Raw genomic sequence first — 11,158 nt, forward strand, 5'->3', positions numbered from 1 at the left:
GAGAGAGAGAGAGAGAGAGAGAGAGAGAGAGAGAGAGAGAGAGAGAGGACAGAAGGTGGCAGATTCCACGATTCAACAGAACTCGGCTGAGACACAAAGAAGGGAATATCAGGGAGCAACCATGTCCCAAGAACTCACTCATCACACAAAATTTGTACCTCCCTATTGGACTTCCTATTGTTCTCAGCCATCCCAACCCACCACAGGGTCCATGACTTTCATAAATATGAGGACCAGGACTAGGTGAGCTTCCCGTTGGTCCCTACTTTGAGCCACAACCCAAGAGCAATTTAAGGACAGGAGATCTGAGGAACAACTGCATTGACTTTTGTTTTTATTTTGTGAACTGGGTGTGGGTATGGAGTTAACCACTGAGGTGGCTGTGTCACTGAAGACAGTGGCTTCCTCTCAGTCAGCAATCCTGGAATGATAAGGTCTCAAGAGGGCTTTTTCCCTTTATGGCTGAGTGCTTAGGGCTTTAATCTCATGTAGGCTTCATACCTACAAGCACAGCGGCTGGGGTTCATTTGTACTACAGCCATGTCATCCCCAAAACAGCATTGCTCATGTCCTCTTTATCTTCCTGTTCTTACATTTTGTTTTCCCCTTTTGATGATGATCTCTGAGCCTTGGTGGTGTTGACAGACATGTCTTCAACATCTCGGCCATCCCAAGTCTCCCTCTTAACCACCATCCATACAGACAGCAGTTCTATGACCAAGACTGAGGAGCCATGAAGGTCGCTGGTACAAGTCCGTGCACTGGCCCCCACTTGTCCCTGGAGCTCTGTGGGCTTCTGCATGTGCATATCCTGGCTCATTCTTATTTTGATTTATTTATTTATATTTTATCTGTCTATCTTTATCTAACGTTTATCTTTTATTTTTATTTTGTTTTTCGAGATAGAGTTTTTCTGGATAGCCTAGACTGTCTTGTAACTCATTCTGCATACCTGGCTGGACTCAAACTGACTTCCTCTCACGTGCTGGGATTAAAGACACATGCCACCACACCAGCTGATTTAGTACTCTGTGTGAATGTTGTGTGAGAATTTGTGTGTGTGTAGCCAGAGCTTATTGTCAGCTGTTTTCCTGTGTGGCTCAGTATCTTATTTATTTATTTTACTTTATTCGTTGCTATCATATGTCTGTGTTTGTGTGTGCACACTCAAGTGTGGATATGACTCCATACCCCCAGCCTGGAATTCGTGTGCACACTCAAGTGTGGATATGACTCCATACCCCCAGCCTGGAATTCACTTNCGAAGTCCTCCTGCCTCAGCCTCCCAAGGGATGAGATTGTATTGTACGCACAACTCACACAGGTTTCATAGGTTGAGGAAATGAGGAAAATGATTCTCCCTTCTGCCCTTGTTTTCAGCTCCAAACCCAGTAAGAAACCTGAGGGTGGAAACTCAGAATAACAGCTCCATCACCCTGAGCTGGGACGAACCAGAAGGTCATGACCCATCTAACCTTACCTACTGGATCCAGTGGCTTGGAGAAGACTACAGCAATGTATCTAAAAGCACAACAAACACCAGTTTTGTGGTGGATAGCCTTGCTCCTGCTTCTACATATGAATTTTTCGTGTGGGTAGAAAAAAATGAAATCAATAGCACCGCGGAGATCCTCAACGCCTCCACAGGTGAGAGGCATAATCTCTTGTATTCTTACTTTATTTTGAAGGGACGAGTTTATGGGTGACCGGAGGGCCTGATGCTGGTAGTGCACACCTTTAATCCTAGCTCTTGGACTCCAGAGACAGGCAGATCTCTTTGACTCTGAGGTTGGCCTGCTCTACAGAGTGAGTTTCTGAACACACAAAGCAACACAGAGTAACCATGTTGAAAGAGAGAGAGAGAGAGAGACTACAGAAGGTTTGCACAATCAAACACAACTAGACTGAAACACAAACAAGCGAATATCTGTGTTTGTCACTCACCTTAAACAGATAAAACTCGACATATGTGAAGTTGACTCTCATAGTTCTGTGACCCAGTGGGTCCTAGAAGACCCTTTCTTTATATTATGAGCATCAAGGGAGCACAACACCAGCATTCCTAATTTTATAGAAAACTATTCCATCTCCATAGCATGTGACTGGCCACGTCCCAGGAATTCACGCATCACACAAAACTTGCACCTCCCTATTGGACTTCTTATTGTTCTCAGCCATCCCACCCCATCACGGTGTCCATGATCTACATAAATGTGAGGATTAGGAATAGCTGTTCTTCCCGTTGGTCCCTATTAGAGCCCCAATTCAGAACAATTTCAGGACAGTTGATCTGAGGAACAACTGCATTGACTTTTGATTTTATTTTCTGACCTGGCGTGGGTATGGGGTTACCCACTGAGGTGGCTGTGTCACTGAAGACAGTGGCTTCCTCTCAATCAGCAATCCTGGAGTGGTAAGGTCTCAAGAGAGCCTCCTCCCTTTAGGATGAGTACTTAGGGCTTTAATCTCATGTAGGCTTCATACCTACAAGCACAGCTGCCTGGTTCATTTGTACTACAGCCATGTCATCCCCAAGACAGCATTGTGCATGTCCTCTTTATCTTCTGGTTCTTACATTCTATTAACTTCTTTTCCATTATAATCCCTTGGAAGGGCTGACAGATATCTCTTCAACATCTCAGCCATTCCCAAGGCTGCATGATAACCACCATCCCTACAGACAGCAGATTCTTTGACTAATCCTGAGGAGCCATGAAAGACTCTGGTACCAGTCCATGCACTGGCCCCTACTTGCTTCCTATAGCTCTGTGTGTTTCTGCATGTGCACATCCTGGCTCATTCTTATTTTTTAATTAATTAATATTCTATCTATCTATCTATCTATCTATCTATCTATCTATCTATCTATCTATCTATCATCTATCTATCTATATCTATTTTTCTATCCATTTATCATTTTGTTTTTCAAGACAGAGGTTTTCTGGGAATCTTAGACCATTTAAGTCTGTAACATGAGGGCCAACTTTTTGGGGTTTCTGTCCCACCTGGGACCCCACAGTCAGCAAGTCCCAAAGATAATCACACAGGGATCTACATAAGTTATAAAACTGATTGGCCCCTTAGCTCAGGCTTTTTATTAGCTCTTGCAATGTATATTAACCCATAATTATTATCTATGTTAGCTACATGGCTCAGTCCCTTTTTCAGCGGGGTTCGTCACATCCTGCTTCTTCTGTGATTTTGGCAGGAGTTGAGGGAGCTTTCTGCTTCCCAAATTCTCCTGTTCTCACCACCCCACCTCTACTTCCTGTCTGGTTGACCTGCCTATACTTGCAGCTTGGCCAATCAGAGTTTATTTAAAACATGATTGACAGAGAATACAGACAATTATCCTCTACCACTTCCCCCTCTTTTTTTTTTTAAAAAAAGGAAAATATCTATAGTTCATCTTTTGGGGAATGTGGGTGTAGTTTTTTAGGCTACTTTCTGCTGGCTGGGGGCGTTGATAATCTTATAGGGACCTAAAGAAAATTTAGAGTTATAATCAAGTCCTGACTGGAGTATCCTGTGAGTCTTGATCATTTCAGGCAGCAGTCTTGAATCTGTTCTGGATGTAGAACTCAGATATCTGGGCCATCTATTCCTTCTGGAGATTTCTCAGGTGATCTTCCTTGTTCAAACCTGATTTTTCTTAATTCAGAATAAATCCACAGTTTCTCATTTCCTGTGGAAACAAAAGCAAAATCTCTTCTCCAAAGTAACATACCTTTTGACTTCAATTTTAAAGTTAAGGTATTTTCAAAATACCTATCTTGGATTAATTCAGCAGCATTTATTAGCAAGTATCTTTTAGCAGCTATTGCTCCTTCCTTAGCATTCAAACAGTTCAAAGAGAGCATAATAACAAACAGTATCCAGATTCTCTGTGTGTTTTTTATCTTTATGTGGCTTTATTTTAACCTCTATTTCTTATATCTTTACTTTTTGAGACAGGGTTTCTGTGTATCTTTGTCCTGGAACTCACTCTGTAGACCAGGCTGTCCTTGAACTCACAGAAATCCACTTGCCTCTGCCTGCCCAGTGCTGGGATTAAAGGTGTGTGCTACAACACCTTGAAGTCACAGAAGTCAATCTATCTCTGCCCCTTGAAGTCTCAGAGGTCAATCTACCTCTGCCTTCCAAATGTTGGGATTAAGGGTGTGTATCACTACACCCAACTATTCTCTTTCTTTCTTTTTTACTTTAAGAACTTTAACCTGCATATATTTTTAACATACTGTAAACCATTTAGAGGTTTTCTTTGTCTTTGAATCTCTCTTTACTGTATATCTCTCTTTTTCTGACTACATGAGTCTTTAATTTGCTAATCAATGTGGGTAGGATTAAAGCCGAGTCTTTGATGGCTGGACCCAGCCTATTTCTTAGCTTTCTGACATTTCAGCCTCATGGCTGAGGTACTGGCTGTAGCCATGTTTATTGCGACAACTCTATGATGTTTCAAGGTCCTTTCCAGCAAGCAAGCTGCAACAGTGTGTCCACAAACAACACTCAAATGCTCTCTCTGTAGTCGGACCTCCTGCCTTAAAGAGTCAGAGTTTGCATTGGCAGGATGGCCCAGAAAGTGGGCATTTTAAAACGGCACAGCTTTTTTTCTGCTACAGCTGAAAACCAAGAAGCATGAGGTCAGCTTTTATAAACACTATTTAAGTGTTTCATGGCAATTCCTCTTAAAGAGCTGCAGGGTTTTGCAGCTAAAGCTGAGTCAGGAAGCCTTTCTTAGATGAGAGCACTTGCTTGCCTCTAGCAAGCAGAGTAGACCCGAGAAATTACTGCTACCAAAAAGCCATGCATAATGCTGTTATTTTGTTCTAGAATTACTTCCCAAGCTGTCTCAGGCTTTATGTGGATGCAGTTATCCATGTGGGAACCATTCTGTAACACGAGGGCCGGTTGGGGTTTCTGTCCTGCCCAGTACCCCACAGCTGGCAAGTCCCAAAGAAAAATCACACAGAGAGTCTGCATTACTTATAAACTGATTGGCCCATTAGCTCAGGCTTTTTACTAGCTCTTGTAGCTTATATTAATCCATTGTTCACCATAACTCAGTCTTTAGACCCAGCTGGTTTCAAACTTTCTGCCTCCCATGTGCTGGGATCAAAGGCACATGCCACCCCCGACTGACTTAGTACTCTGTGTGAATGTGTGTGTGAGAATTTGTGTGTGTGTGTAGCCAGAGCTTATTGTCAGCTGTCTTCCTCTGTGGCTCAGTATCTAATTTCTTTCTTTTACTTTATCTTAATTTATTCATTGCTCTCATATATGTGTGTTTGTGTGTGCACTCTCTAGTATGGATATGACTCCATATCCCCATCTGGAGTTCACTATGAAGCCCAGGCTGTCTTTGAACTTATGAATTCCTTTTGCCTTTGCCTCCCAAGGGATGAGATTGTATTGTAGTCACAAGTCACACAGGTTTCACAGATTGAGGAAATTTGGGGAGTACAACAACAGAAATAAGTAATACATGCAACGGCTGAACAGATGCGGCTCGCACAAGTGATCTTTGATAAGAATGATTCAGAATTTGAAATAAAAGTTAAACAGCTTATGGAAGTGACGGGGAAAAATCAGGACGAATGCATAGTGGCTCTACATGACTGTAATGGAGATGTGAACAAAGCTATCAATATATTGCTGGAAGGAGATTCAGATACGGCCTCATGGGAGACTGTAGGGGGAAAGAAGAAGAATTTTGGGAAAGAAAACTCCGAAAATAAAGAAAATAGAGAGAAGAGAACGGAGAGAGAAACAAGTCGTGGACGGGGAAACAACAACCGGAAAGGAAGAGGTGGCGGCCGAGGCCGAGAATCCAAAGGTGATGAAAACGGATTTGATTACAACCAAGGAGACAAGCCTTCAGAACGAGGAAAGCGGGCCCGAGGCAGAGGATTTGGACGTGGCAGAGGCAGAGGGGCAGGAAGGTTCTCTTCACAAAGCATGGGGACATTCAACCCTGCAGACTATTCAGATTCTGCATCCACAAACGGCTGTGGGACAAAGTCGGGAGTTTGGGAAGCTGCTCAGAATAGTAAAAATGAGAGCTCTGAAGGGATAACAAAGCCTCACAATATATCTCGGGAGCTGCCAAATAAAAGTCCTTATGGACTCAAAGGTGCCTGGAAGAATTCTGTGGAAGACTGGCCACCAGAAGACTGGACTGAAGATCTTTCTGAAACCAAAGTCTTCACTGCTTCGTCTGTTCCAGCAGAGAACCACATCACTCCTGGGCAAAGCATTGATCTAGTGGCCTTGCTCCAGAAGCCTTTCCCTCCCACTCAAGCCGCAGAAGCCAACTCCTTTGAAACATCCCAGCAGCAGGGCTTTGGCCAAGCACTCGTCTTCACAAATTCTCAACACAGTAATCAGACGGCGCCAGGGACTGGCAGCTCCACTTCTGCCAACGCCTATTCTCCTCACAGCTTGTCGTCTGTCCTGGGCTCGGGGTTTGGAGAGCTAGCCCCATCAAAGATGGTGAACATCACCAATTCCCAGATTCTGGAGAAGCTGAAAGCAACAAGTATGAGCCCGTTCACTACCACTTCCGGTGCACAGCGGAACAGCACAAGTCCCCCTGCCTCCACTGCTTCATGGGACCTCAAGCCCTCAGCATCACAGTCGGTCCTTAATCATTTTGATTTCAAATCTCAGCCTGAGCCATCCCCAGTTCTTAGCCAGTTGAGCCAGCGACAGCAACACCAGACTCCGGCAGTCAGTGTTCCTCCTCCTGGTTTGGAGTCCTTTCCTTCCCAGGCTAAACACCGAGAGTCGACACCTGGAGATGGTCCTTCTGCTACTGTCAACAGACTCTTGCAGCTTCCCAACATGGCTGTTGAAAACATTGTATCTGCCCACCAACCACAGCCCAAACACATCAAACTCCCTAAGCGTCGGATACCTCCAGCTAAGGTTCCTGCTTCCGCAGTGGAAATGCCTGGTTCTACAGATGTCACGGGATTGAATGTACAATTTGGGGCTCTGGAATTTGGGTCAGAACCATCTCTCTCTGAGTTTGGACCAGCAGCTTCAGGCAGTGAAAATAGTTGTCAGAGTCCTATCAGCTTGTACCCAACGTCTTTAAGTGACCCTTTGAATGCCTCTTTACCAATGACCAGTGCTGTACAAAACTCCACCTACACAACTTCAGTCATTACCTTCTCCAGTCTGAGCAGCTCGTTCCTGAGCTCCGCTAGCCCAGTAACTATGTCTTCCTCTTACGACCAGAATTCTGTGCATACACGGATTGCATACCAAAGCTCTGCGAGCCCACCAGACCCAGCTCCAGGCTCTGTGGCTAACGGACATGGTGGTAGCCGAAGTCAGCAGGCAGTGGACAGTACTTCATCCATTTTAGAGCCAAAAACGACAGACCCTGCAGCCCTCCCATCTGTGGGTTCCTTACCCAGCACCACCTCCTGCACTGTACTTCTGCCCTCCTCCCAACACACTGCCACTTTGCCCGCCTTGTCCCAGTCTGGGGACCTGTCCAGTAGCCCTCTTTCTCAACTTACCAGTTCCCTCTCCAGCCACCAGAACAGCTTGTCTTCTGCACACGCAGCACGTCCTACAAGCACGCCACACACTCATGCCAGTGTGGAGAGCACCCCATCCTCAGCCACCTTCTCCACAGCTGCAACCTCTGCCCCAAGTGCCCCATCCTCGGGAGTTGTCCTGCCTGGGAACAGCCTATGCCTGGGTGGGACCACGGTGAGCGTGCCCAGCAACAGTACCAGGGCCACAGCCTTGGTGACCTCAGGCAAAGCACCCCCAAACCTGCCTCAAGGGGTGCCTCCTCTGCTACACAATCAGTACCTCGTGGGCCCTGGAGGACTGCTCCCTGCTTACCCGATCTACGGATATGATGAGCTCCAAATGCTGCAGTCCTGGCTGCCAATGGATTACTATGGAATTCCTTTTGCAGCACCCACACCCCTTGCCAGCCGAGATGGAAGTTTAGCTAATAATCCATACTCAGGTGACATCACAAAGTTTGGCCGAGGAGACTCTGCATCCCCTGCACCTCCAACACCAGCTCAGGCACAGCAGAGTCAATCTCAGACCCACCACACGGCACAGCAGCCCTTTTTGAATCCTGCTCTGCCACCTGGGTACAGCTATACCGGCCTCCCCTACTACACAGGCGTGCCCAGTGCCTTCCAGTATGGACCCACTATGTTTGTCCCACCGACCTCAGCAAAGCAGCATGGTGTGACCCTCAGCACCCCCCTACCCCTTTTCAGCAGGCCAGTGGCTATGGGCAGCACACTTACAGCACAGGTTATGATGATTTGACCCAGGGGACAGCAGCAGGAGACTACACCAAGAGTGGCTATGGTGGATCATCACAGGCACCAAACAAGTCACCTGGATCTGGGCTGGCAAAGGAGTATCAGTATCTTCAGGCACCACTGGTCTACCAGATATGACTGGTTCTGTCTACAACAAGACACAGAACTTTGACAAGCAGGGATTTCACGCAGGGACATCTCCACCTTTCAGCCTGCCCTCTGCCTTGGGCTCCACCGGGCCGCTGGCCCCTGGACCAGCAGCTGGTTATGCACCTGCACCGTTCCTGCATATTATGCCAGCCCACCAGCAGCCCCACTCCCAGCTGCTGCACCACCACCTACCGCAGGATACCCCGAGTGGCTCTGGTCAGCGCAGCCAGCCCAGCTCCCTGCAGCCCAAGTCTCAAGCCTCCAAACCCACCTATGGCAGCTCTCCATACTGGACAAACTAGACCCTGAAAAACACGAGGGTGGGCTCTTGGGCAGGAGAGAACACATGGAGCATGTTTCTGGGAGTACGGTGCCCTTTCCTAGAATTCTGAGACCTAACTGTGTCAGCTGAGCCTCTGTGGGAAGCCTGCCTCCCAGACCCACTGTTGTATGTGATGTATTTATGTATGTGTTTGTAAATGTGATATAAGCCTGGAGGAGCTGGGGTGTGTGCTCTCCCCATGTGGACACCCTCACTGTAGCCAAGCAAGCCCCACCCCTTCTGCCTTCTGGCCTCCCACGTGGCCCCCAGCTCAGTGGGCTATTTGAAGGACTGCTGGTTTGGGGACTGGGGTCAGGTTCCAATGAAGAATCACGACTTTTCTTTATCTCGCTAAAAAAAAAAAAGTTATAGTCAGGGAGATGCCATGTAGCTGCCGGAGGAGTAAGATACCAGAACATATTGGTAAGCAACAGTCACGTGTTGGTATATAGATTATTAAAAACGGCTTAAGTTAATTGTGTGATCTAGTCAGTCATAAGCCTGAGCTAATAGGCCAAACAGTTTCTAATTAATATAAGTTTCTGTGTGGTTACTCAATACTGTGTGCCTGGAAAATGAAAGCTCAATCCCCAGTTACAGTCTTCTATCAGCTGCTCTAAAATAGAGGGAAAGGAAGAAGAAAGATGCCATTGACCTTCATGAGAGATTAGTTTTTCTTTTTGGTTTCTTGAGACAGGGTTTCTCTGTGTAACAGCCCTGGCTGTCCTGAAACTCTTTTTGTAGACGAGGATAGCCTCAAATTCACAGAAATCCACCTGCCTTTTAAGTGCTAGAATTAAAGGTGAGCACCCTCACCATCAGGCTTCATGGAAAGATCTAGAGCATTTCATTTCTACATGCAACCCATATTTTAAAAAGCAATGAGGTTGGCCAGGCGGTGGTGGCGCACGCCTTTAATCCCAGCACTCGGGAGGCAGAGGCAGGCGGATCTCTGTGAGTTTGAGACCAGCCTGGTCTACAGAGCTAGTTCCAGGACAGGCTCCAAAGCCACAGAGAAACCCTGTCTCGAAAAACAAACAAACAAACAAACAAACAAACAAAAAAAAAAGCAATGAGATTGAACTTGGGTAACATTCTTATTATTTCCTTCATTTCTTCTTTCTTTGAACAGGATCTTGCTCTGTCCCCTGCTGTCCTCCTGCCTCAGCTTCCCGAGTCCTGAATTCACAGACAGGAGCCACCATGCTCTGCTAGGTCTGACATTATTCATCTTAGTAATAAATACAGCTCTGTGCATTAACCTCACCAGCATCCTCGTGACAAACAGCTACAGTCTAAGAATTCAGGGGCTAATGGAAACTGTGCTGCCATATTGGAATAAATAGGTCTGAGTCATTCTACCTCTGTCACCTGGAACAACTCTTGATGTCCCCTCTGTTCCCATTTCAGCTCCAAACCCAGTAAGAAACCTGAGTGTGGAAACTCAGACCATCAGCTCCATCACCCTGAGCTGGGACGAACCAGACGGTCGTAATGACACAGTTCACCTGACCTATGGGGTCCAGTGGCTTGGAGATGATGGCAACTACAAAAACAAAAGCACAACGAACACCAGTGTCGTGGTGGATAACCTTGCTCCTGGTTCTACATATGAATTTTCCGTGTGGGTAGAATACAAAGGAATCAGAAGCACCACGGTGATCATCAACGCCTCTACAGGTGAGAGGCAGACTCTCTTGTATTCTTTCTTCCTTTGGAAGGGACAGGTTTAAGGGGTGACAGGAGAGCCTGGTGGTGGTGGCGGCACACATCTTTAATCCCAGCACTTGGGAGGCAGAAGTAGGCAAATCTCTTTGAGTGTAAGGCCAGCCTGGTCTACTGAGTGAGTTCCCGGGCAGGCTTCAAAGCTACAGAGAAATCCTATGTTGAACCCCTGCCCCCAAAAAGGATAATTTCACAGAGCTGGCTTCTAAGTTTATCTCGGGGAATGGAACAGAGATTGTGGGAACCAAGGTTTGTGACTACATGACTTACATTCTCTCACTGGAGATCCCATAGAGTCTCCCAATGAGCCGAGGAGCAAGGCAGGCTCTTAATGTCCACAGTCCTTGTGGGACACATAGATCCAGTTATGAAGCATGTCTCAGTATATATTCTATCAAGACTGTATATCTAAATTAAGTCATCTTTCTCACCACCCACAGTTACATGTGCCCATAAGACTGGGATGTTGAGATTACACCCTACAGTGCAGGTATAGGGGGGACAGACCTTGTCTGGACAGGACTAACCCCCGTCAGATCCTTATTCCTCTGGTGGGCTGACATCTGAACACTAGCTGTCACCTGCTGTAACTCTCATGGCCCCTGAAAATTTCCTCTTCTTCCTTCCTTTTTTCCCTTAGACCTAGTCTTTGTCC

At 46.4% G+C, this 11,158-nt stretch overlaps 2 protein-coding genes across 15 annotated transcripts in view; both read left to right on the forward strand.

Annotated features, from left to right (window-relative positions):
• Ptprh (protein tyrosine phosphatase receptor type H) overlaps window positions 1-11,158 on the forward strand; it is a 41,063-nt gene that overhangs the window by 13,539 nt on the left and 16,366 nt on the right. For 10 of the 14 annotated variants that reach the window (XM_050130703.1, XM_050130701.1, XM_050130694.1 and 7 more), the window contains 2 exons: window positions 1,381-1,647; window positions 10,189-10,458. In XM_050130703.1, the coding sequence (XP_049986660.1) occupies window positions 1,381-1,647; window positions 10,189-10,458 (537 nt within the window). The remainder of the gene's footprint in view (window positions 1-1,380; window positions 1,648-10,188; window positions 10,459-11,158) is intronic. The other 4 variants (XM_050130705.1, XM_050130702.1, XM_050130706.1 and 1 more) reach the window with 2 other exon arrangements.
• LOC126493661 (ubiquitin-associated protein 2-like) lies at window positions 5,463-9,124 on the forward strand. The gene is given in 3 exon segments (XM_050130707.1): window positions 5,463-8,242; window positions 8,245-8,391; window positions 8,394-9,124. Coding segments are annotated over 3 exon segments (3,252 nt in total). The 5' UTR covers window positions 5,463-5,502; the 3' UTR covers window positions 8,759-9,124.

The sequence above is a fragment of the Alexandromys fortis genome, unplaced genomic scaffold (assembly GCF_014885135.2).
Source record: "Alexandromys fortis isolate MF-2015 unplaced genomic scaffold, M_Fortis_MF-2015_v1.1 scaffold_344, whole genome shotgun sequence".
Lineage (NCBI taxonomy): Eukaryota > Metazoa > Chordata > Mammalia > Rodentia > Cricetidae > Alexandromys > Alexandromys fortis.